The following is a 27,394-nucleotide window of genomic DNA, read 5'->3' as shown; positions in this document are numbered from 1 at the left end:
TAAAATGGGGATGAAGACTGTGAGTCCCACAGGGGACAACCTGATCACCTTGTAACGTCCCCAGCGCTTAGAACAGTGCTTTGTACATAGTAAGCACTTAATAAATGCCATCATTATTATTCTATTTATTTTATTTTGTTAATTTGTTGTGTTTTGTCATCTGTTTCCCCCTCCTAGACTGTGAGCCCGCTGTTGGGTAGGGACCGTCTCTAGATGTTGCCAGCTTGGACTTCCCAAGCGCTTAGTCCAGTGCTCTGCACACAGTAAGCGCTCAATAAATACGATTGAATGAATGAATGAATTCAATCGTATTTCTTGTACATATTTTATTTGTACATATTTATTCACTTAACTTCTCTGTGCCTCAGTTCCCTCATCTGGGGATGAAGACTGTGAGCCCCACATGGGGCAACATGATCACCTTGTAACCTCCCCAGCGCTTAGAACAGTTCTTTGCACAGAGTGAGTGCTTACTAAATGCCATCATTATTATTCTATTTATTTTATTTTGTTAATATGTTTTGTTTGGTCGTCTGTCTCCCCCTTCTAGACTGTGAGCCCACTGTTGGGTAGGGACCGTCCCTAGATGTTGCCAACTTGTGCTTCCCAAGTGCTTAGTACAGTGCTCTGCACACAGTAAGCGCTCAATAAATATGATTGAATGAATGAATAAATGCCATTATTATTATTATTATTATTGTTATTATTAAATGCCATTAAATGCCTTCTAGATTGTGAGCCCACTGGTGGGTAGGGACCGTCTCTAGATGTTGCCAACTTGGACTTCCCAAGTGCTTAGTCCAGTGCTCTGCACACAGGAAGCACTCAATAAATACGATTGAATGAATGAATGAATAAATGCCATTATTATTATTATTGTTATTATTATTATTAAATACCATTAAATGCCTTCTAGAATCTGGGCCCACTGTTGGGTGGGGACCGTCTCTCTATGTTGCCAACTTGGACTTCCCAAGCGCTTAGTCCAGTGCTCTGCACACAGGAAGCGCTCAATAAATACGATTGATTGAACGAATAAATGCCATTATTATCATTATTGCTATTATTATTATTAAATGCCATTAAATGCCTTCTAGACTGTGGGCCCTCTGTTGTGTAGGGACTGTCTCTCTATGTTGCCAACTTGGACTTCCCAAGCGCTTAGTCCAGTGCTCTGCACACAGTAAGCGCTCAATAAATACGATTGAATGAATGAATGCACTTCTCAAGCGCTTAGTACAGTGCCCTGCACACAGTAAGCGCTCAATAAATACGATTGAATGAATTAAAAAAACCAAGTCCCCGCCCTGGCCTGCCCCTCCACCTGCGAGTCCATGAATGCGCGCGAGGGGGCGCTGCGGACCAGCTGCAGAGGCCGGGCTGAGGCGCGAAGGGCGGGGCGGGAGCGTCGCGCTCCCATTGGTTGAGTCCGGGAAGGCGGGGCGCCGCTCGACCAATCAGAGAGGGAGCATCCGGGGATTCCGACGGCCTTTTGGGAGGATGGGCGTGCGTCGGTGCGTGCGTCAGGGCGTCAGTGCGTGCGTCAGGGCGTCAGTGCGTGCGTCAGGACGTAAGTGCGTGCGTCCGTAAGGATGTACGTGCGTCCGTAAGGATGTACGTGCGTCCGTAAGGATGTACGTGCGTCCGTAAGGATGTACGTGCGTCCGTAAGGATGTACGTGCGTCCGTAAGGATGTACGTGCGTCCGTAAGGATGTACTTGCGTGCGTGAGGACGTACGTGCGTCCATAAGGATGTACGTGCGTGCGTAAGGACGTACGTGCGTGCGTGGGTGGGGAGGGAGGGATTGTGCTGCTCTCGCGCCTGCGCAGTGGGGTTTGGCCTGTCATTGCAGAGCAGGACTGGGCTTGCAGTGGCCAGTGGTCAGTAGCCATGTGGTCCAGCCAGGGCGAGCAGTGGTCGGGGCCTCTGAGCCTCCACGACGTGGACGAAAGGCCCAGGGTCCCTCTGCGCGTCCAGTACAGCACCGCGGAGGTGACCCAGCTGGGACAGGTGCTCACCCCCACCCAGGTAACCCTCCCACCCTGGGGACCAGCAGCAGGATGATGCTGAGAATAGCAATAATAATGGTATTTATTAAGCGCTTAGTACGTGCCAAGCACTGTTCTAAGCTCTGGGGGTGATGCAAGGCGATCAGGTTCATTCATTCATTCAGTAATAATAATAATAATGGCATTTATTAAGCGCTTACTATGTGCAGAGCACTGTTCTAAGCGCTGGGGAATCTACAAGGTGATCAGGTTGACCCACGTGGGCCTCACCGCCTTCATCCCCATTTTACAGATGAGGGAACCGAGGCCCAGTGAAGTGACTTGCCCAGAGTCACACAGTTGACAAGTGGCGGAGCCGGGATTCGAACCCATGACCTCTGACTTCAAAGCCCGGGCTTTTTCCACTGAGCCACAGTGATATTTATCATCATCGTCAGTCGTCATCAATCGTATTTATTGAGCGCTTACTATGTGCGGAGCACTGTACTAAGCGCTTGGGAAGTACAAATTGGCAACATCTAGAGACGGTCCCTACCCAACAGTGGGCTCACAGTCTAAAAGGGGGAGGCGGAGAACAGAACCAAACATACTAACAAAATAAAATAAATAGAATAGATAGGTACAAAAAAAATAAATCAATAAATAGAGTAAAATTATTGAGCGCTTACTGTGGGCAGAGCGCTGGACTGAGCGCTTGGAAAGCACAATACAATAATAAATTGTATTATACAACTTTTATTACAATATTTATTACCCTATTTATTTATTTTACTTGTGCATATCTGTTCTATTCATTTTATTTTGTTAGTATGTTTGGTTTTGTTCTCTGTCTCCCCCTTCTAGACTGTGAGCCCACTGTTGGGTAGGGGCCGTCTCTATGTGCTGCCAACTTGGACTTCCCAAGCGCTTAGTACAGCGCCCTGCACACAGTAAGCGCTCAATAAACCCGATTGATTGATTAATAAAGTCCAGCGCTTAGTCCAGCGCCCTGCACACAGTAAGCGCTCAATAAATCCGATTGATTGATTGATTAATAAAGACATTCCCTGCCCGCAATGGGTTTCCAGTCTTGGGGGTGGCAGGGTTGGGGGGGGAGACAGACATCAGAACAAGTAAGCAGGCATCAATATAAATAGAATTATAGATATACGCATTAAGTGCTGTGGGGAGGGGGGAAAGAGCAAAACGAGTGGATCAAGGTGAAGCAGAAGGTTGTTCAACGTGGGGCTCAAGGTCTTCATAATAACAACACTAATGGCATTTATTAAGCGCTTACTATGTGTTATCGACAAGTAGGGTGCAAAATAGGTTAATCGGTGTAAATCGGCCGCAGGGTTCTTGAACCCAGGGTGGTGACGCAGAGAGGAAAAATGAGTCGGAGACAGGAGTTCAGATAGAGCAGGAAAGAAGGAAAGTGGCTCCCTGCCCCTTCACCTCCCTGGAGAGGGACGAGTGACAAGCAGCCCCCATCCCAATATCACTGTGTCTTTTATTGAGTTATAGCAACATGGGAGTGGGGCATTTGGAAATTTCAGGAATTGGGACCGGCAGGATATTACACAAACTATCTTTGTTCTCAGTTCCCACGCCTCGCACAGATAGGTAATAGGGATGTAAAGTCTTGTGCCCTATGGCCTTGCATAGATAGGCAATAGGGATGTAAATTCTTGTGCCCTATGGCCTTGCATAGATAGGTAATAGGGATGTAAATTCTTGTGCCCTATGGCCTTGCATAGATAGGCAGTAGGGATGGAAATTCTTGTGCCCTATGGCCTTGCATAGATAGGCAATAGGGATGTAAATTCTTGTGCCCTATGGCCTTGCATAGATAGGTAATAGGGATGTAAATTCTTGTGCCCTATGGCCTTGCATAGATAGGTAATAGGGATGTAAATTCTTGTGCCCTATGGCCTTGCATAGGTAGGTAATAGGGATGTAAATTCTTGTGCCCTATGGCCTTGCATTGGTAGGTAATAGGGATGTAAATTCTTGTGCCCTATGGCCTTCCATAGGTAGGTAATAGGGATGTAAATTCGTGTGCCCTATGGCCTTGCATAGATAGGTAATAGGGATGTAAAGGCTTGTGCCCTATGGCCTTGCATAGATAGGTAATAGGGATGTAAAGGCTTGTGCCCTATGGCCTTGCATAGATAGGTAATAGGGATGTAAAGGCTTGTGCCCTATGGCCTTGCATAGATAGGTAATAGGGATGTAAAGGCTTGTGCCCTATGGCCTTGCATAGATAGGTAATAGGGATGTAAAGGCTTGTGCCCTATGGCCTTTCATAGATAGGTAATAGGGATGTAAATTCTTGTGCCCTATGGCCTTGCATAGATAGGTAATAGGGATGTAAATTCTTGTGCCCTATGGCCTTGCATAGATAGGTAATAGGGATGTAAATTCTTGTGCCCTATGGCCTTGCATAGATAGGTAATAGGGATGTAAATTCTTGTGCCCTATGGCCTTGCATAGATAGGTAATAGGGATGTAAATTCTTGTGCCCTATAGCCTTGCATAGATAGGTAATAGGGATGTAAATTCTTGTGCCCTATGGCCTTGCATAGACAGGTAATAGGGATGTAAATTCTTGTGCCCTATGGCCTTGCATAGACAGGTAATAGGCATGGAAATTCTTGTGCCCTATGGCCTTGCATAGATAGGTAATAGGGATGGAAATTCTTGTGCCCTATGGCCTTGCATAGACAGGTAATAGGCATGGAAATTCTTGTGCCCTATGGCCTTGCATAGATAGGCAATAGGGATGTAAATTCTTGTGCCCTATGGCCTTGCATAGATAGGTAATAGGGATGTAAATTCTTGTGCCCTATGGCCTTGCATAGATAGGCAATAGGGATGGAAATTCTTGTGCCCTATGGCCTTGCATAGATAGGCAATAGGGATGGAAATTCTTGTGCCCTATGGCCTTGCATAGATAGGCAATAGGGATGGAAATTCTTGTGCCCTATGGCCTTGCATAGGTAGGTAATAGGGATGTAAATTCTTGTGCCCTATGGCCTTGCATAGGTAGGTAATAGGGATGTAAATTCTTGTGCCCTATGGCCTTGCATTGATAGGTAATAGGGATGTAAATTCTTGTGCCCTATGGCCTTGCATAGACAGGTAATAGGGTTGTAAATTCTTGTGCCCTATGGCCTTGCATAGATAGGCAATAGGGATGTAAATTCTTGTGCCCTATGGCCTTGCATAGATAGGTAATAGGGATGTAAATTCTTGTGCCCTATGGCCTTGCATAGATAGGTAATAGGGATGTAAATTCTTGTGCCCTATGGCCTTGCATAGGTAGGTAATAGGGATGTAAATTCTTGTGCCCTATGGCCTTGCATAGATAGGCAATAGGGATGTAAATTCTTGTGCCCTATGGCCTTGCATAGATAGGTAATAGGGATGTAAATTCTTGTGCCCTATGGCCTTGCATAGATAGGTAATAGGGATGTAAATTCTTATGCCCTTTGGCCTTGCATAGGTAGGTAATAGGGATGTAAATTCTTGTGCCCTATGGCCTTGCATAGATAGGCAATAGGGATGGAAATTCTTGTGCCCTATGGCCTTGCATAGATAGGTAATAGGGATGTAAATTCTTGTGCCCTATGGCCTTGCATAGATAGGTAATAGGGATGTAAATTCTTGTGCCCTATGGCCTTGCATAGATAGGCAATAGGGATGTAAATTCTTGTGCCCTATGGCCTTGCATAGGTAGGTAATAGGGATGTAAATTCTTGTGCCCTATGGACTTGCATAGGTAGGTAATAGGGGTGTAAATTCTCTTCGGATGGGGGTTACTTGTGGATGGCCTTGAAGGCATCTGTTAACAGACTTGTTCTCTCAGCCTGCAGAAATGGAGGGTTACTGTCAGCGTATACAAAATGGAGTCAGTCATGTCAAGTCCGCTGTGGACAACACTATGTGCCAAGCACTGTTCTAAGCGCTGGAGTAGATACAAGGTGATCAGGTTGCCCCACGTGGGGCTCACAGTCCTCAACTTCATTTTAATAGTAGTAATAATAATGGTATTTATTAAGCGCTTACTATGTGCCAAGCACTGTTCTAAGCGCTGGGGGAGATACAGGGTGATCAGGTTGTCCCACGTGGGGCTCACAGTCCTCACCCCCATTTTAATAACAATAATAATAGTAATGGTATTTATTAAGCGCTTACTATGTGCCAAGCACTGTTCTAAGTGCTGGAGTAGATACAAGGTGATGAGGTTGTCCCACGGGGGGCTCACAGTCTTCACCCCCATTTTAGCAATAATAATAATGCATTTATTAAGCGCTTACTATGTGCAAAGCACTGTTTTAAGCACTGGAGTAGATACAAGGTGATCAGGTTGTCCCACATGGGCACACAGTGTTCATCCCCATTTTAATGATAATAACAGTAATAATGATGGCATTTATTAAGCGCTTACTATGTGCAAAGCACTGTTCTAAGCACCGGGGTGGATACAAGGCGATCAGGTTGTCCCATGGGGGGCTCACAGTCTTCATCCCCATTTTAATAATAATAACAGTAATAACAATGGCATTTATTAAGCGCTTACTATGTGCAGAGCACTGTTCTAAGGGCTGGGGGGGATACAGGGTGATCAAGTTGTCCCACTTGGGGCTTACAATCTTAATCCCCATTTTACAGATGAGGGAACTGAGGCCCAGAGAAGTGAAGTGACTTGCCCAAGGTCACACAGCAGACATGTGGCGGAGCCGGGATTCGCATAATAATAATTCTACTACTACTACTACTAATAATAATGATGGTATTTGTTAAGCGCTTACTTGGTGCCGGGCACTGTACTAAGCGCTGGGGTGGACACAAAGCAAATGGAGATGGACACAGTCCCTGTCCCATAGTGGGGGGCTCACTGGTTCCATTCTGTATATATGTAACAGTACCTGTATATATGTATATATGTTCGTACGTATTTATTACTCTTATTTATTAGTATTTATTAATTATTATTTATTTTACTTGTACATATCTATTCTATTTTTATTTTATTTTGTTAGTATGTTTGGTTTTGTTCTCTGGCTCCCCCTTCTAGACTGTGAGCCCACTGTTGGGTAGGGACCGTCTCTAGATGTTGCCAACTTGGACTTCCCAAGCGCTTAGTCCAGTGCTCTGCACACAGTAAGCGCTCAATAAATACGATTGATTGATTGATCCCCATTCTACAGGAGAGGGAACTGAGGCCCGGAGAAACGGACTGACCGTGAGCCCGCTGTTGGGTAGGGACCGTCTCTCTATGTTGCCAACTTGGACTTCCCAAGCGCTCAGTCCAGTGCTGTGCACACAGTAAGCGCTCAATAACTACGATCGAACGAACGAATGAGTGAATGAAGTGGCGGAGGCAGGATTAGAACCCGTGACCTTCGGACTCCCAGGCGGGGAGTCTGGGCACTAGGCCACGCTGCTTCTCTGCCACTATTTGCACAACTCCCTGCGTTGCAACCCCCGTGCCCCCTCGCTCAAGGCCAGACCCGCCCCACGTGAGCCCCGGGCTGCGTGTTTAAAGCGGCAGCCGTAATTCTCTGCAGTGACTCGGTGGTCTGTACTGAGCACTTAATAGTAATAATAATAATGGTGGCATTTATTAAGCGCTTACTATGTGCAAAGCACCGTTCTAAGCGCTGGGGAGGTTACAAGGTGGTCAGGTTGTCCCACGGGGGGCTCCCAGTGAATAATAATAATAATAATAATGGCATTTGTTAAGCGCTTACTATGTGCCAAGCACTGTTCTAAGCACTGGGGGAGATACAAGGTGGTCAGGTTGTCCCACGGGGGGCTCACAGTGAATAATAATAATAATGATGGCATTTGTTAAGCGCTTACTATGTGCCAAGCACTGTTCTAAGCGCTGGGGGAGATACAAGGTGATCAGGTTGTCCCCCGTGGGGCTCGCAGTCTTCATCCCCATTTTGCAGATGAGGGAACTGAGGCCCAGAGAAGTGAAGTGACTCGCCCAAAGTCACCCAGCTGACAAGTGGCGGAGCCGGGATTTGAACCCGTGACCTCTGACTCCAAAGCCCGGGCTCTTTCCACTGAGCCGCAGAGCACTGTGCTAAGCCCTTGGGGGAGTCCTGCCCAAAGTCACACAGCTGACATCTGGATATATGTTTGTACATATTTATTACTCTATTTATTTTACTTGTACATATTTATTCTGTTTATTTTATTTGGTTAATATGTTTTGTTTACATACGCGGTGAGCATCGCGTGGGAAGGCTGTGATACGAAACGTGGAGATGGGAGTCTAGGTGTCCAAACTGTCAGAAGAAATAGAATGATAGCTATAGGCGCGTTATTAACAAAATACAGTAGTAAATATGTCAGCGCTTAGAACAGTGCTTTGCACATAGTAAGCGCTTAATAAATGCCATTAAAAAATAAAATAAAAGAGTAACAGTTTCAGGTGCAGCAGCGGCCAGTGAGCATCGCGTGGGAAGGCTGCGATACAAAGCATGGCAGGTGGCCAAACTGTCAGAAGAAATAGAATGATAGGTATAGGCGCATTATTAACCAAATACAGTAGTAAATATGTCAGCGCTTAGAACAGTGCTTTGCACATAGTAAGCGCTTAATAAATGCTATTAAAATAAAATACAGTAATGGTTTCAGGTGCAGCAGCGGCCGGTGAGCATCGCGTGGGAAGGCTGCGATACAAAACATGGAGACAGGTGTCCAAACTGTCAGAAGAAATAGAATGATAGCTATAGGTGCGTTATTAACCAAATACAGTAGTAAATATGTCAGCGCTTAGAACAGTGCTTTGCACATAGTAAGTGCTTAATAAAAGCCATTAAAAAAATAAAATAAAATAGAGTAATGGTTTCAGGTGCAGCAGCGTCCGGTGAGCATCGCGTGGAAAGGCCGTGATACAAAACATGGAGACGGGTGTCCAGGTGTCCAGACTGTCAGAAGAAATAGAATTATAGCTATACGCGCATTATTAACAAAATACAGTAGTAAATATGTCAGCGCTTAGAACAGTGCTTTGCACATAGTAAGCGCTTAATAAATGCCATTAAAAAATAAAATAAAATAGAGTAACGGTTTCAGGTGCATCAGCGGCCGGTGAGCATCACGTGGGAAGGCTGCGATACAAAACATGGCAGGGGGCCAAGCTGTCAGAAGAAATAGAATGATAGCTATAGGCGCGTTATTAACATAATACAGTAGTAAATATGTCAGTGCTTAGAACAGTGCTTTGCACATAGTAAGCGCTTAGTAAATGCTATTAAAATAAAATAAAATAGAGTAACGGTTTCAGGTGCCGCAGCGGCCGGTGAGCATCGCGTGGGAAGGCTGCGATACAAAACATGGCAGGGGGCCAAACTGTCAGAAGAAATAGAATGATAGCTATAGGTGCATGATTAACAAAATACAATAGTAAGTATGTCAGCGCTTAGAACAGTGCTTTGCACATAGCGCCTAATAGATGCCATTAAAAAAAAAAAAGGAAAATAGAGTAACAGTTTCAGGTGTAGCAGTGGCAGGTGAGCATCGCGTGGGAAGGCTGCGATACAAAACATGGAGACAGGTGTCCAAACTGTCAGAAGAAACAGAATGATAGCTATAGGCGTGTTATTAACAAAATACAGTAGTAAATATGTCAGCGCTTAGAACAGTGCTTTGCACATAGTAAGTGCTTAATAAATGCCATTAAAAAAATAAAATAAAATAGGGTAACGGTTTCAGGTGCAGCAGAGGCCGGTGAGCATCGCATGGGAAGGCTGCGATACAAAGCATGGAGACGGGTGTACAGGTGTCCAAACTGTCAGAAGAAATAGAATTATAGCTATACATGCATTATTAACAAAATACAGTAGTAAATATGTCAGCGCTTAGAACAGTGCTTTGCACATGGTAAGCGCTTAATAAATGCCATTAAAAAGAAAAAGGAAAACAGAGTAATGGTTTCAGGTGCAGCAGCGGCTGGTGAGCATCGTGTGGGAAGGCTGCGATACAAAACATGGCAGGGGGCCAAACTGTCAGAAGAAATAGAATGATAGCTATAGGCACGTTATTAACAAAATACAGTAGTAAATATGTCAGCACTTAGAACAGTGCTTTGCACATAGTAAGTGCTTAATAAATGCCATTAAAAAAATAAAATAAAATAGAGTAGTGGTTTCAGGTGCAGCAGAGGCCGGTGAGCATCGCGTAGGAAGGCTGCGATACAAAGCATGGCAGGGGGCCAAACTGTCAGAAGAAATAGAATGATAGCTATAGGCGCATTATTAACAAAATACAATAGTAAGTATGTCAGCGCTTAGAACAGTGCTTTGCACATAGTAAGCGCTTAATAAATGCCATTTAAAAAAAAAAAGGTAAAGTAGAGTAATGGTTTCAGGTGCAGCAGAGGCCGGTGAGCATTGCGTGGGAAGGCTGCGACCCGCAGAAACTGTACACTCTCGTGCTCACGGACCCGGACGCTCCAAGCCGCCAGGACCCCAAGTTCAGGTGAGTCGGGGGCGTGGGGCGCACCCCAAATATTGCCTCCTCCAACTCCCGCCTCTGCGCTGGACGCCCGAATCTCCATCCCTGAGCCCTCTCCCTCGCTCCGCAGTCTCCCGTTTCCTCCTGCCTTCAGGACACCCTTCTAGACTGTGAGCCCACTGTCGGGTAGGGACCATCTCTATCTGCTGCCGACTTGGACTTCCCAAGCGCTTAGTACAGTGCTCTGCACACAGTAAGCGCTCAATAAATGCGATTGAATGAATGAATGAATGAATGACAGCTCCCCTTGGGTGTCCCACCGACTCCTCGAGCTGAGCCTGCCCAAAACAAACGGGTTTGGACGCGGTCCCTGTCCCGCGTGGGGCTCGCGGGTTCCCAACTTGTTCTTCCCCGGCGCTTAGTCCAGCGCTCTGCACACAGTAAGCGCTCAATAAATACGATTGAATTCATTCATTCATTCGATTGTATTTATTGAGCGCTTACTGTGTGCAGAGCGCTGGACTAAGCGCTGGGGAAGTACAGTGAATAAATGAATGAATCCCCCTTTTGCAGATGAGGCCCAGAGAGACCAACTGACTTGCCCAAGGTCACACAGCAGAGAAGTGGCGGAGCCATGACCTTCCGACGCCCAGGCGTGGATTGTTGCCATTAGGCCGTGCCATTTCTCCACCTAAACCTGTCCAAGCTCCTTATAATAATAATAAAGATGGCATTTGCTAAGCGCTTACTATGTGCAAAGCACCGTTCTAAGCGCTGGGGAGGTTACAAGGTGATCAGGTTGTCCCACGGGGGGCTCACAGTCTTCATCCCCATTTTTCAGGTAATAATAATAATAATAATGGCATTTATTAAGCGCTTACTACGTGCAAAGCACTGTTCTAAGCGCTGGGGAGGTTCCAAGGTGATCAGGTTGGCCCACGGGGGGCTCACAGTCTTCATCCCCATTTATCAGGTAATAATAATAATAATGGCATTTATTAAGCGCTTACTGCGTGCAAAGCACTGTTCTAAGCGCTGGGGAGGTTACAAGGTGATCAGGTTGTCCCACGGGGAGCTCACAGTCTCCATCCCCATTTTTCAGGTAATAATAATAATAATAATAATAATAATGATGGCATTTATTAAGCACTTACTATGTGCAAAGCACCGTTCTAAGCGCTGGGGAGGTGACAAGGTGATCAGGTTGGCCCACGGGGGGCTCACAGTCTTCATCCCCATTTTCCAGATGAGGGAACTGAGGCACAGAGAAGTGAAGTGACTTGTCCAAAGTCACACAGCTGCTTAGTATAAAGAGCCCGGGCTTGGGAGTCAGAGGTCATGGGTTCGAATCCCTGCTCAGCCCCTTGTCAGCTGCGTGACCTTGGGCAAGCCACTTCTCGGTGCCTCAGTTCCCTCATCTGTCAAATGGGGATGAAGACTGTGAGCCCCCCCGGGGGACAACCTGATCTCCTTAGAACCTCCCCAGCGCTTAGAACAGTGCTTGGCACATAGTAAGCGCTTAACAAATACCAACATTATTATTATTATTATCCAAGATACAAGATAAGTTGGACACAGTCCCCGTCCCCCGTGGGGCTCACGGGCTTCACCCCCATTTTATAGAGGAGGGAGTTCAGGCCCAGAGAGGTGACTTGCCCATAGTCACACAGCAGACGAGCGTCACAGCAGGATTAGAACCCGGGTCCTTCTGACTCATGCTGCCGTCCGGGGCCGGGCCTGGCTCTATCGGGTAATACCGTTTGCCCCCTCGGCCCCACGGTACTTAGAGAAGCAGCGTGGCTCGGTGGAAAGAGCCCGGGCTTGGGAGTCCGAGGTCATGGGTTCAAATCCCGGCTCCGCCACTTGTCAGCTGGGTGACTCTGGGCAAGTCACTTCACTTCTCTGCGCCTCAGTTCCCTCATCTGGAAAATGGGGATGAAGCCTGGGAGCCCCACGTGAGACAACCTGATCACCCTGTGACCTCCCCAGCGCTTAGAACAGCGCTTCGCACATAGTAAGCGCTTAATAAATGCCATTATTATCATTATCATTATTATTCTCTGGGCCTCAGTTCCCTCATCTGGAAAATGGGGATGTAGACTGGGAGCCCCACGCGAGACAACCTGATCACCCTGTAACCTCCCCAGCGCTTAGAACGGCGCTTCGCACATAGTAAGCGCTTAGCAAATTATTATTATTACTTCGGCCTATACCATTCGCTCGTATTTACCGAGCGCTTCCTGTGTCCAAAGCACTTTTCGTAATTTCTCTCTGTCCCCCCGCGGGCAGGGAACGCGTCCCCCGACGCCGTCGGAGTGTCCTCTCATTCACTCATTCATTCAGTCGTATTTGTTGAGCGCTTACTGTGTGCAGAGCACTGTAGTAAGCGCTTGGGAAGGACAAGTTGACTCTCTCTGACGTCTCTCCGCCTCTGTTTCTCTGTCTGCCTCTCAGCCGCCTCTGTCTCTCTCTCCCTGCTTCTGTCCCCCTCCTCGACTGTGAGCCCACTGTCGGGTCGGGACCGTCTCTAGATGTTGCCAACTTGGACTTCCCAAGCGCTTAGTACAGTGCTCTGCACACAGTAAGCGCTCAATAAATACGATGGAATGAATGAATGAATCTCTCACTCTTTCTGTTTGTCTCTCTGTCTCTGTTTCTGTCTCTCTGACTGTCTGATTCATTCATTCATTCATTCAATCGTACTTATTGAGCGCCTACTGTGTGCCGAGCACTGTACTAAGCGCTTGGGAAGTCCAAGTCGGCAACATCTAGAGACGGTCCCGACCCGACAGCGGGCTCGCAGTCTAGAAGGGGGAGACAGAGAACAAAACCAAACATAGTAATGAATAAAATAAATAGAATAAATATGCACAAGTAAAATAGAGTAATAAATATGTACAAATATATTTATAAATATACATAATATATAATATAATATAATATATTTATATATATACAGGTGGTGTGGGGAGATGAAGGAGGTAAGGCGGGGGGGATGCGGAGGGGAAGGAGGGGGCTCAGTGTGGGAAGGCCTCCTGGAGGAGGTGAGCTCTCAGTAGGGCTTCGAAGGGAGGAAGAGAGCTAGCTTGGCGGATAATAATGATAATGATGGCATTTATTAAGCGCTTACCGTGTGCAAAGCACTGTACTAAGCGCTGGGGAGGTTACAAGGTGATCAGGTTATCCCATGGCGGGGCTCACAGTCTTCATCCCCATTTTACAGATGCGGTAACTGAGGCCCAGAGAAGCGAAGTGCCTTGCCCAAAGCCACCCAGCTGACAATTGGCGGAGCCGGGATTTGAACCCATGACCTCTGACTCCAAAGCCCGGGCTGTTCCCACTGAGCCACGCCGCTTCTCCTATGCGCGGAGGGAGGGCATTCCGGGCCCGGGGGGGAGGCCGGGGGTCGACGGCGGGACGGGGGAGAAGGAGGCACCGCTGATGGACGCCGGATTGTGCGGCACGTTCTCCCCCTTCTAGACCGTGAGCCCGCCGTCGGGTAGGGACCGTCTCTAGATGTGGCCAACTTGGGCTTCCCAAGCGCTTAGTACAGTGCTCTGCACACAGTCAGCGCTCAATAAATATGACTGAATGAATGAATGAGGGGAGGAGGGTGGGACGGCGGCGTTCCTGACATTCCCGTCTTCCTCTTTCTCCCGGCCAGGGAATGGCACCATTTCCTGGTGGTGAACATGAAAGGAAGCGACATCGGCAGTGGCCGCGTCCTGTCGGATTACATCGGCTCCGGGCCTCCCAAGGGGACAGGTGAGAGCGGGGCCGGGCGGCTCCCCCGCCTCTCAGACCGGTCCGATTAATAATAATAATAATAATAATAACAATAATAATAATAATAATAATAATGATGGTATTTGTTAAGCGCTTACTATGTGCAAAGCACTGTTCTAAGCGCTGGGGAGATCACAAGGTGATCGGGTTGTCCCGGGGGGGGGCTCACAGTTTTAACCCCCATTTTACAGATGAGGTAACTGAGGCACAGAGAAGTTAAGTGACTTGCCCAAAGTCACACAGTTTACAGTTGGCAGAGCCGGGATTTGAACCCGTGACCTCTGACTCCAAAGCCCGGGCTCTTTCCTACTGAGCCACGCTGCTTCTCTAATAATAATTAGAGAATAATAATATTCTCTAATAATAATAATAATAATAATGGTGTTTCTTAAGCGCCCACTCTGTGCCAAGCACTGTTCTACTTAGGGCAGCGAGGCGCCGGCAGGAAGAGAGGCGGAAAAAGCCCGGGCTTTGGAGTCAGAGGTCACGGGTTCTCCCCCTTCTATTATTATTAATCATCATCAATCGTATTGAGCGCTTACTGTGTGCAGAGCACTGTACTAAGCGCTTAGTTTAGTGGCATTTATTAAGCGCTTACTATGTGCAAAGGACTGTTCTAAGCGCTAAGGGGGTGATACAGGGTGATCAGGTTGTGCACTGTTCTACTTAGGGCAGCGAGGCTCAGTGGAGAAAGCCCGGGCTTTGGAGGCGGAGGTCACGGGTTCTCCCCCTTCTGTTATTATTAATGGCCTTTATTAAGCGCTTACTATGTGCAAAGCACTGTTCTAAGCGCTAGGGGAGGGATACAAGGTGATCAGGTTGTCCCCCGGGGGGCTCACAGTCTTCATCCCCATTTTCCAGATGAGGTCACTGAGGCCCAGAGAAGTGAAGTTAGGGAAGCAGCGCGGCTCAGCGGAAAGAGCCCGGGCTTTGGAGTCAGCGGTCATGGGTTCAAATCCCGGCTCCGCCAGTTGTCAGTTGTATAACTTCAGGCAAGTCACTTCACTTCTCTGGGCCTCAGTTCCCTCATCTGGAAAATGGGGATGAAGACTGAGCCTCCCGTGGGACAGCCTGATCACCTTGTAAATTCCCCAGCGCTTAGAACAGTGCTTTGCACATAGTAAGCGCTTAATAAATACCATTCTTCTTATTATTATTACTATGTGCAAAGTGCTGTTCTAAGCACTAGAGGGATTATACAAGGTGTTCAGGTTGTCCCACGGGGGGCTCACATTCTTCATCCCCATTTTCCAGATGAGGGAACTGAGGCCCAGAGACGTTAAGTTAGTGAAGCAGCGCGGCTAGGTGGAAAGAGCCCGGGCTTTGGAGTCAGAGGTCAGGGGTTCAAATCCCGGCTCCGCCAACTGTCAGCTGTGTGACTTTGGGCAAGTCACTTCACTTCTCTGGGCCTCAGTTACCTCATCTGGAAAATGGGGATGAAGACTGTGAGCCCCCCCATGGGGCAACCTGATCACCTTGTAACCTCCCCAGTGCTTAGAACAGTGCTTGGCACATAGTAAGCGCTTAATAAATGTCATTATTATTATTATTATTAAGTGACTTGTCCAAAGTCACCCAGCTGACAACTGGCGGAGCCGGAATTTGAACCCACGACCTCTGACTCCAAAGCCCGGGCTCTTCCCACTGAGCCACGCTTCTCCTTCTAGACTAGGCTGTCGGGTGGGGACCGGCTCTGGATGTTGCCAACTTGTACTTCCCAAGCACTTAGTACAGTGCTCTGCACACAGCAAGCGCTCAATAAATATGATTGAATGAATGAAAAATGAATATGTTGCCAGCTTGGACTTCCCAAGCGCTTAGTACAGTGCTCTGCACACAGTCAGTGCTCAATAAATACGATTGAATGAGTGAAAATGAATATGTTGCCAGCTTGGACTTCCCAAGCGCTTAGTACAGTGCTCTGCACACAGTCAGTGCTCAATAAATAAGATTGAATGAATGAAAAATGAATACGTTGCCAACTTGAACTTCCCAAGCGCTCAGTACGGTGCTCTGCACACAGTCAGTGCTCAATAAATACGACTGAATGAATGAAAAATGAATATGTTGCCAGCTTGGACTTCCCAAGCGCTTAGCACAGTGCTCTGCACACAGTAAGCGCTCAATAAATACGATTGAATGAATGAATGTGCCAAGCACTGTGAGCCCGCTGTCGGGTAGGGACCGTCCCTCGATGTTGCCAACTTGGACTTCCCAAGCGCTTAGTCCAGTGCTCTGCACACAGTAAGAGCTCAATAAATACGATTGAATGAATGTTGTACGCACAGGGGTGGATAGGAGGGAATCAGGTCATCCCCCGTGGGGCTCACAGTACGGTGCCCGGCACGTAGTGAGCGCTTAGCTTATAAGCCGCGATTCTTCTTCTTGGGGTTTGGGGGTGCGGGGTGGGTTGGCGGGGGTGGGATAGACTCCTCTCACCCCGCTCTCCCGTCCTGTCGCCGCCCCCATCCTTCCGCCGCCGGCCCATTCATTCATTCATTCAGTCGTATTTACTGAGCGCTTACTGTGTGCAGAGCACTGGACTAAGCGCCTGGGAAGTCCAAGTCGGCAACATATAGAGACAGTCCCTACCCGACAATCAGTCAATCGTATTTATTGAGCACTTACTGTGTGCAGAGCACTGGACTAAGCGCCTGGGAAGTCCAAGTCGGCAACGTCTAGAGACGGTCCCTACCCGACAATCAATCAATCGTATTTATTGAGCGCTTACTGTGTGCAGAGCACTGGACTAAGCGCCTGGGAAGTCCAAGTCGGCAACGTCTAGAGACGGTCCCTACCCGACAATCAATCAATCGTACTTATTGAGTGCTTACTGTGTGCAGAGCACTGGACTAAGCGCCTGGGAAGTCCAAGTCGGCAACGTCTAGAGACAGTCCCTACCCGACAATCAATCAATCGTACTTATTGAGCGCTTACTGTGTGCAGAGCACTGGACTAAGCGCCTGGGAAGTCCAAGTTGGCAACATCTAGAGACAGTCCCTACCGATCAGCGGGCTCACAGTCTAGAAGGGGGAGACGGACAACAAAACAGAACAAAACGTATTAACAAAATTAAATAGAATAAATATGTACAAATAAAATAGAGTAATAAATATGTACAAACACACATGTGCTGTGGGGAGCGCCCTACCTGTTTCCCCTCCCCACAGCACTTGTATGTATTTGTACAGATTTATTACTGTATTTATTTTACTTGTCCATATTTACTGTTCTATTTATTTTGTTTATAATGTGCATCTAGCTTTATTTTTATTTATTCTGATGACCTGACACCTGTCCACATGCTTTGTTTTGTTGTCCGTCTCCCCCCTTCTAGGCGGTGAGCCCGTTGTCGGGTAGGGACCGCCTCTAGATGTTGCCGACTTGGACTTCCCAAGCGCTTAGTACAGTGCTCTGCGCACAGTAAGCGATCGATAAATACGATTGAATGAAGGAATATATACACATGCCCAGGCCTGCACCGCTACGTGTGGCTGGTGTACGAGCAGACGGGGCCGCTTGACTGCGACGAGCCCGTGCTGGGCAACTGCCCCCAGGGACGGCTGGGCCAGATTCATTCATTCATTCAATCGTATTTATTGAGCGCTTACTGTGTGCAGAGCACTGGACTCATTCATTCATTCAGTCGTATTTATTGAGCGCTTACTGTGTGCAGAGCACTGGACTCATTCACTCATTCATTCATTCAATTGTATTTATTGAGCACTTACTGTGTGCAGAGCACTGGACTCATTCATTCATTCATTCAATCGTATTTATTGAGCGCTTACTGTGTGCAGAGCACTGGACTAATTCATTCATTCATTCAATCGTATTTATTGAGCGCTTACTGTGTGCAGAGCACTGGACTCATTCATTCATTCATTCAGTCGTATTTATTGAGCGCTTACTGTGTGCAGAGCACTGGACTAATTCATTCATTCATTCAACCGTATTTATTGAGCGCTTACTGTGTGCAGAGCACTGGACTAATTCATTCATTCATTCAATCGTATTTATTGAGCGCTTACTGTGTGCAGAGCACTGGACTCATTCATTCATTCATTCAATCGTATTTATTGAGCGCTTACTGTGTGCAGAGCACTGGACTAATTTATTCATTCATTCAATCGTATTTATTGAGAGCTTACTGTGTGCAGAGCACTGGACTCATTCATTCATTCAATCGTATTTATTGAGCGCTTACTGTGTGCAGAGCACTGGACTAATTCATTCATTCATTCAATTGTATTTATTGAGCGCTTACTGTGTGCAGAGCACTGGACTCATTCATTCATTCATTCAATTGTATTTATTGAGCGCTTACTGTGTGCAGAGCACTGGACTAATTCATTCATTCATTCAATCGTATTTATTGAGCGCTTACTGTGTGCAGAGCACTGGACTCATTCATTCATTCATTCAGTCGTATTTATTGAGCGCTTACTGTGTGCAGAGCACTGGACTAATTCATTCATTCATTCAACCGTATTTATTGAGCGCTTACTGTGTGCAGAGCACTGGACTAATTCATTCATTCATTCAATCGTATTTATTGAGCGCTTACTGTGTGCAGAGCACTGGACTCATTCATTCATTCATTCAATCGTATTTATTGAGCGCTTACTGTGTGCAGAGCACTGGACTAATTTATTCATTCATTCAATCGTATTTATTGAGCGCTTACTGTGTGCAGAGCACTGGACTCATTCATTCATTCATTCAATCGTATTTATTGAGCGCTTACTGTGTGCAGAGCACTGGACTAATTCATTCATTCATTCAATTGTATTTATTGAGCGCTTACTGTGTGCAGAGCACTGGACTCATTCATTCATTCATTCAATTGTATTTATTGAGCGCTTACTGTGTGCAGAGCACTGGACTAATTCATTCATTCATTCAATTGTATTTATTGAGCGCTTACTGTGTGCAGAGCACTGGACTCATTCATTCATTCATTCAATTGTATTTATTGAGCGCTTACTGTGTGCAGAGCACTGGACTAATTCATTCATTCAATTGTATTTATTTAGCGCTTATTGTGTGCAGAGCACTGGACTCATTCAGTCATTCATTCAATCGTATTTATTGAGCGCTTACTGTGTGCAGAGCACTGGACTCATTCATTCATTCAATCGTATTTATTGAGCGCCCTCTGTGCAGAGCACTGGATTAATTAATTAATTAATTCATTCATTCAATCGTATTTATTAAGCGCTTACTGTCTGCAGTGCACTGTACTAAGTGCTTGGGAAGTCCAAGTCGGCAACATCTAGAGACGGTCCCTACCCAACAGCGGGCTCACAGTGCTTGGCACATTCATTCATTCAGTCGTATTTATTGAGCGCTTACTGTCTAGAAGGGGGAGACGGACAACAAAACAAATCAATCAGTCAATCAGTCGTATTTATTGAGCGCTTACTGTGTGCAGAACAGTGGACTAAGCCTTTGGGAAGTCTAAGTTGGCAACGTATAGAGACAGTCCCTCCCCAACAGTGGACTCACAGTCTAGATGAGTGGGCTCACAGTCTAGAAGCATATTAACCAAATAAAATAAATAGAATAAATATGTACCAATGAAATAGATAGAGGAGTAATAAAAATGTACAATATGCACATGCCCAGGCCTGCACCACTACGTGTGGCTGGTGTACGAGCAGACGGGGCCGCTCGCCTGCGACGAGCCCGTGCTGGGCAACCGGTCCGGGGACGGCCGGGCCTGATTCATTTATTCATTCAATCGTATTTATTGAGTGCTTACTGTGCGCAGAGCATTGGACTCATTCATTCATTCATTCATTCAATCGTATTTATTGAGTGCTTACTGTGTGCAGAGCACTGGACTCGTTCATTCATTCAATCGTATTGAGCGCTTACTGTGTGCAGAGCACTGGACTCGTTCATTCATTCATTCGTATTGAGCGCTTACTGTGTGCAGAGCACTGGACTCATTCATTCAATCGTATTTATTGAGCACTTACTGTGTGCAGAGCACTGGACTAAGCCTTTGGGAAGTCCAAATTGGCAACATATAGAGACGGTCCCTATCCAACAGTGGACTCACAGTCTAGACGAGTGGGCTCACAGTCTAGAAGCATATTAACCAATTAAAATAAATAGAATAAATATGTACCAATGAAATAGATAGAGGAGTAATAAAAATGTACAATATGCACATGCCCAGGCCTGCACCGCTACGTGTGGCTGGTGTACGAGCAGACGGGGCCGCTCGCCTGCGACGAGCCCGTGCTGGGCAACCGCTCCGGGGACGGCCGGGCCTGATTCATTCATTCATTCAATCGTATTTATTGAGCGCTTACTGTGTGCAGAGCACTGGACTCATTCATTCATTCATTCAATCGTATTTATTGAGCGCTTACTGTGTGCAGAACAGTGGACTAAGCGCTTGGGAAGTCCAAGTTGGCAACATCTAGAGACGGTCCCTACCGGACAGCGGGCTCACAATCAATCAATCAGTCATATTTATTGTGCGCTTACTGTGTGCAGAGCACTGGACTAAGCGCTTGGGAAGTCCAAGTTGGCAACGTCTAGAGACGGTCCCTACCGGACAGTGGGGTCACAATCAATCAATCAATCAATCAATCGTATTTATTGAGCGCTTACTGTGTGCAGAGCACTGGACTAAGCGCTTGGGAAGTCCAAGTTGGCAGCATATAGAGAGTCCCTACCCAACAGTGGACTCACAGTCTAGATGAGTGGGCTCACAGTCTAGAAGCATATTAACCAATTAAAATAAATAGAATAAATATGTACCAATGAACTAGATAGAGGAGTAATAAAAATGTACAATATACACATGCCCAGGCCTGCACCGCTGCGTGTGGCTGGTGTACGAGCAGACGGGGCCGCTCGCCTGCGACGAGCCCGTGCTGGGCAACCGGTCCGGGGACGGCCGGGCCTGATTCATTAATTCATTCAATCGTATTTATTGAGTGCTTACTGTGCGCAGAGCATTGGACTCCATTCATTCATTCATTCATTCAGTCGTATTTATTGAGCACTTACTGTGTGCAGAGCACTGGACTAAGCGCTTGGGAAGTCCAAGTTGGCAACATCTAGAGACGGTCCCTACCGGACAGCGGGCTCACAATCAATCAATCAGTCATATTTATTGTGCGCTTACTGTGTGCAGAGCACTGGACTAAGCGCTTGGGAAGTCCAAGTTGGCAACGTCTAGAGACGGTCCCTACCGGACAGTGGGGTCACAATCAATCAATCAATCAATCAATCGTATTTATTGAGCGCTTACTGTGTGCAGAGCACTGGACTAAGCGCTTGGGAAGTCCAAGTTGGCAGCATATAGAGAGTCCCTACCCAACAGTGGACTCACAGTCTAGATGAGTGGGCTCACAGTCTAGAAGCATATTAACCAATTAAAATAAATAGAATAAATATGTACCAATGAACTAGATAGAGGAGTAATAAAAATGTACAATATACACATGCCCAGGCCTGCACCGCTGCGTGTGGCTGGTGTACGAGCAGACGGGGCCGCTCGCCTGCGACGAGCCCGTGCTGGGCAACCGGTCCGGGGACGGCCGGGCCTGATTCATTAATTCATTCAATCGTATTTATTGAGTGCTTACTGTGCGCAGAGCATTGGACTCCATTCATTCATTCATTCATTCAGTCGTATTTATTGAGCACTTACTGTGTGCAGAGCACTGGACTAAGCGCTTGGGAAGTCCAAGTTGGCAACATCTAGAGACGGTCCCTACCGGACAGCGGGCTCACAATCAATCAATCGTATTTATTGAGCGCTTACTGTGTGCAGAGCACTGTACTAAGCGCCTGGGAAGTCCAAGTTGGCAACATCTAGAGACGGTCCCTACCGGACAGTGGGCTCACAATCAATCAATCAATCAATCGTATTTATTGAGCGCTTACTGTGTGCAGAGCACTGGACTAAGCGCTTGGGAAGTCCGAGTTGGCAACATACAGAGACAGTGGGCTCACAGTCTAGAAGAGTGGGCTCACAGTCTAGAAGCATATTAACCAAATAAGTAGAATAAATATGTACCAATGAAATAGATAAATAGAGGAGTAATAAATATGTACAATATACACATGCCCAGGCCTGCACCGCTACGTGTGGCTGGTGTACGAGCAGACGGGGCCGCTCGCCTGCGACGAGCCCGTGCTGGGCAACCGGTCCGGGGACGGCCGGGCCAGGTTCAAGGTGTCGGCCTTCCGCGCCAAGTACGGGCTGGACGCCCCCGCGGCCGGCACCTGCTACCGGGCCCAGTGGGACGACTACGTGCCCAGGCTCTACGAGCAGCTGGCCGGCAAGTAGAGGCCGCCCGGCCCGGCCCCGCCGCCCGGCCCCCGCCGCCCTCCCGGGCACCCGCCGACCCATGCTTCGCCGCCTTCGTCCGCTCCCTCGCGCTCCGACTCGAATAAATGTCTCGTGAAGGAAATCAACCCGCGTCTGTCCGTTAATAATAATAATGATGGGATTTGTTAAGCGCTTACTACGTGCGGAGCACCGTTCTGAGCGCCGGGGAGGTGACGAGGCGGTCAGGTTGTCCCACGGGGGGCTCACGGCTTTAATCCCCGTTTTACAGGTGAGGTCACTGAGGTCCAGAGAATAAGAATAATAATAATGGCATTTGTTACGTGCTTACTATGTGCAGAGCACCGTTCTAAGTGCTGGGGAGGTTACGAGGTGATCAGGTTGTCCAACGGGGGGCTCACTGCTTTAATCCCCGTTTTACAGATGAGATCACTGAGGCCCAGGGAATAATAATAATAACAATAATAATAATAATGATAATGGCATTCATTAAGCGCTTACTATGTGCAGAGCACCGTTCTAAGCGCCGGGAAGGTGACGTGGTGATCAGGTTGTCCCACGGGGGGCTCACGGCTTTAATCCCTGTTTTACAGATGAGGTCACTGAGGCCCAGAGAATAATAATAATGGCATTTATTAAGCGGTTACTATATGCAGAGCACCATTCTAAGCGCCGGGGAGGTTACGAGGTGATCAGGTTGTTCCACAGGGGCTCACAGCTTTAATCCCTGTTTTACAGGTAAGATCACTGAGGTCCAGAGAATAATAATAATAATGGCATTTGTTAAGCGCTTACTATGTGCAGAGCACCGTTCTAAGTGCCGGGGAGGTGATCAGGTTGTCCCCTGGGGGGCTCACAGCTTTAATCCCCGTTTTACAGGTGAGGTCACTGAGGCCCAGAGAATAATAATAATAATGGCATTTGTTAAGCGCTTACTATGTGCAGAGCACCGTTCTAAGCGCCGGGGAGGTGATCAGGTTGTCCCACGGGGGGCTCACGGCTTTAATCCCCGTTTTACAGGTAAAGTCACTGAGGTCCAGAGAATAATAATAATGATGGCATTTATTAAGCACTTACTATATGCAGAGCACCGTTCTAAGCGCCGGGGAGGTGATCAGGTTGTCCCACGGGGGCTCACAGCTTTAATCCCCGTTTTACAGATGAGGTCACTGAGGTCCAGAGAATGATAATAATAATGGCATTTGTTAAGCGCTTACTATGTGCAGAGCACTGTTCTAAGAGCCGGGGAGGTTACGAGGTGATCAGGTTGTCCCATGGGGGGCTCACAGCTTTAATCCCCGTTTTACAGGTAAGGTCACTGAGGTCCAGAGAATAATAATAATAATGGCATTTGTTACGCGCTTACTATGTGCAGAGCACCGTTCTAAGCACCGGGGAGGTTACAAGGTGATCAGGTTGTCCCATGGGGTGCTCACAGCTTTAATCCCCGTTTTACAGATGAGGTCACTGAGGTCCAGAGAATAATAAAAATAATGGCATTTATTAAGCGCTTACTATGTGCAGAGCACTGTTCTAAGAGCCGGGGAGGTTACAAGGTGATCAGGTTGTCCCATGGGGGGCTCACAGTCTTCATCCCCATTTGACAGATGAGGTCACTGAGGCCCAGAGAATAATAATAATAATAATGATGGCATTTGTTAAGCGCTTACTATGTGCAGAGCACCGTTCTAAGCGCCGGGGAGGTGACGAGGTGATGAGGTTGTCCCACGGGGGGCTCACAGCTTTAATCCCCGTTTTACAGATGAGGTCACTGAGGCCCAGAGAATAATAATAATGGCATTTATTAAGCGGTTAGTATATGCAGAGCACCATTCTAAGCGCCGGGGAGGTTACGAGGTGATCAGGTTGTTCCACGGGGGCTCACAGCTTTAATCCCCGTTTTACAGGTAAGATCACTGAGGTCCAGAGAATAATAATAATAATGGCATTTGTTAAGCGCTTACTATGTGCAGAGCATTGTTCTAAGCGCTGGGGAGGTGACGAGGTGATCAGGTTGTCCCACAGGGGGCTCACAGCTTTAATCCCCATTTTAGAGATGAGGTCACTGAGGCCCAGAGAATAATAATAATAATAATAATGGCATTTGTTACGCGCTTATTATGTGCAGAGCACCGTTCTAAGCGCCGGGGAGGTGACGAGGTGATGAGGTTGTCCCATGGGGGGCTCACAGCTTTAATCCCCGTTTTACAGATGAGGTCACTGAGGCCCAGAGAATAATAATAATAATGGCATTTGTTAAGCGCTTACTATGTGCAGAGCACCGTTCTAAGTACCGGGGAGGTGACGAGGTGATCAGGTTGTCCCACGTGGGGCTCACAGTCTTCATCCCCATTTTCCAGAGGAGGTAACTGAGGCCCAGAGAAGTGAAGTGACTTGCCCAAAGTCACCCAGCTGATGAGCGGCGGAGCTGGGATTAGAACCCACGACCTCGGACTCCCGAGCCCGGGCTCTACCCACTGAGCCACGCTGCTTCTCTACCCCACGCCCGGCCCACAGCGCTGAAGTACCCATCCGGAGATGGATTTATACTAATGAGAAGCAGCGTGGCTCAGTGGAAAGAGCCGGGGCTTGGGAGTCAGGAGGTCATGGGTTCTAATCCTGCCTCCTCCATCTGTCAGCTGTGGGTGACCTTGGGCAAGTCACTTCACTTCTCTGGGCCTCAGTTACCACCTCTGGAAAATGGGGATGAAGACTGGGAGCCCCCTGTGGGACAGGGACTGTGTCCAACCTGATTTGCTCATAATAATAATAATAATAATAATGGTATTTGTTAAGCACTTACTATGTGCAAAGCACTGTTCTAAGCACCGGAGAGGTTACAAGGTGATCAGGTTGTCCCACGGGGGGCTCACAGTCTTCATCCCCATTTTCCAGATGAGGGAACTGAGGCTCAGAGAAGTGAAGTGACTTTTCATTCATTCAATCGTATTTATTGAGCGCTTACTGTGTGCAGAGCACTGGACTAAGTGCTTGGGAAGTCCATGTTGGCAACATATAGAGACGGTCCCTACCCAACATTCATTCATTCAATCGTACTTATTAAGCACTTACTGTGTGCAGAGCACTGTACTAAGCGCTTGGGAAGTAGAAGTTGGCAACATCTAGAGACGGTCCCTACCCAACAGCAGGCTCACAGTCTAGAAGGTGGAGACAAACAACAAAACAAAACATATTAACAAAATAAAATAAATCGAATAAATATGTGACAGTTGGCGGAGCTGGGATTAGAACCCATGACCTCTGACTCCCAAGCCCGGGCTCTTTCCACTGAGCCACGCTGCTTGTATCCACCCCAGCGCTTAGTACAGTGCCTGGCACGAAGTAAGCGCTTAACGGATATCATCATTGTCATTATTCAGTTCCCTCATCTGTAAAATGGGGATGAAGACCACGAGCCCCATGCTGGACAGGGACTGTGTCCAACCTGATTTCCTTGTATCCGCCCCAGCGCTTAGTACGGTGCCTGACGTGTCTTAAGCGCTTAACAAATACTGTAATTATTATGGGGAAGCAGCGTGGCTTAGCGGAAAGAGCCCGGGTCCAACCCTATTCGCTTGGATCCACCCCAGCGCTTAGTACAGTGCCTGCCACGTGGTAAGCGCTGCACAAATACCACAATTACGATGATTATTATTAATCAATCAATCAATCGTATTTATTGAGCGCTTACTGTGTGCAAAGCACTGGACTAAGTGCTTGGGAAGTCCATGTTGGCAACATCTAGAGACGGTCCCTACCCAACAGAGGGCTCGCAGTCTAGAAGGGGGTGACGGAGAACAAAACCAAACATATTAACAAAATAAAATAAATAGAATAGATAGGTACGAGTCAAATATTAATAAATTATGAAACTCCAAGGGGGCTGATGAGGGGTTTGGGGCGGGTGACCGTGGGGCCCAGAGGCGGGTCCGTGTCTGGGGGAGCCGGGGCCCAGTGGGTCCCGTCGGATGCGGCCTGGAGGTGCGTCCCCCCCAGCTCCCAGGGGAAGAGGAGCTACGGAGCCAGCTCTTCCCGCTTCTCCAGAACCTCCAGCGGACACCCATCCGCCTACAAATCAAACAAAAACTCCTCCCGCTGGGCTTCCAGGCCGTCCATCCCGTCGCCCCCTCGTCCCTCCCGTCCCTTCTGTCCTTGTCCAGCCCAGCCCGCACCCTCCACTCCTCCGCCGCTAATCTCCTCACCGTTAGGCCTCGTTCTCGCCCGTCCCGCCATCGACCCCCGGCCCACGTCCTCCCCCGGGCCTGGAATGCCCCCAATCCCTCTGCCCCTCCGCCAAACTCGCTCTCTTCCTCCCTTCAAGGCCCTACTGAGCGCTCACCTCCTCCAGGAGGCCTTCCCACACTCAGCCCCCTCCCCATCCCCCCCCGCCCTACCTCCTTCCCCTCCCCACAGCACCTGTATAGATGTATAGATGTTTGTACGGATTTATTACTCTATTTTACTTGTACATATTTATTCTATTTATTTTATTTTGTTCATTTGTTTTGTACGTATTTATTACTCTATTTTACTTGCACATATTTATTCTATTGATTTTATTTTGTTAATTTGTTTTGTCGTCTGTCTCCCCCTTCTAGACTGTGAGCCCGCTGTTGGGTAGGGGCCGTCTCTATCTGTTGGCGACTTGGACTTCCCAAGCGCTTAGTCCAGTGCTGTGCACACAATAAGCGCTCAATAAATATGATTGATTGAATGAATGAATGAATATTATATTATTATTGTTATTATTACATTTTTTTTTTGTTTTGTTGTCTGTCTCCCCCTTCTAGCCTGTGAGCCTTCTGTTGGGTAGGAACCGTCTCTGTA

General features: G+C 47.5%; 1 protein-coding gene across 1 annotated transcript; it reads left to right on the top strand.

Annotated features, from left to right (window-relative positions):
* The first annotated feature begins 1,836 nt into the window (after window positions 1-1,836).
* On the top strand, window positions 1,837-22,695 carry PEBP1 (phosphatidylethanolamine binding protein 1). Its single transcript, XM_038763233.1, has 4 exons — window positions 1,837-2,029; window positions 10,379-10,488; window positions 14,129-14,229; window positions 22,350-22,695. Exons 1-4 carry the CDS (start codon window positions 1,892-1,894, stop codon window positions 22,565-22,567), a joined length of 567 nt encoding a protein of 188 aa, XP_038619161.1. The 5' UTR covers window positions 1,837-1,891; the 3' UTR covers window positions 22,568-22,695.
* Window positions 22,696-27,394: the final 4,699 nt, after the last annotated feature.

Source organism: Tachyglossus aculeatus, chromosome 21, assembly GCF_015852505.1.
Source record: "Tachyglossus aculeatus isolate mTacAcu1 chromosome 21, mTacAcu1.pri, whole genome shotgun sequence".
Lineage (NCBI taxonomy): Eukaryota > Metazoa > Chordata > Mammalia > Monotremata > Tachyglossidae > Tachyglossus > Tachyglossus aculeatus.
Note: the sequence above shows the minus strand (reverse complement) of the source record. Positions and strands in the feature narration are given on the sequence as shown.

Bases quoted from the DNA above. Each gene is read 5' to 3' on its own strand.
- PEBP1 (XM_038763233.1), top strand. From the start codon at position 1,892: ATGTGGTCCAGCCAGGGCGAGCAGTGGTCGGGGCCTCTGAGCCTCCAC. The intron at 10,489-14,128 runs GTGAGTCGGGGG...TCTCCCGGCCAG, and splicing joins CGCCAGGACCCCAAGTTCAG to GGAATGGCACCATTTCCTGG. The intron at 14,230-22,349 runs GTGAGAGCGGGG...ACACATGCCCAG, and splicing joins CGGGCCTCCCAAGGGGACAG to GCCTGCACCGCTACGTGTGG.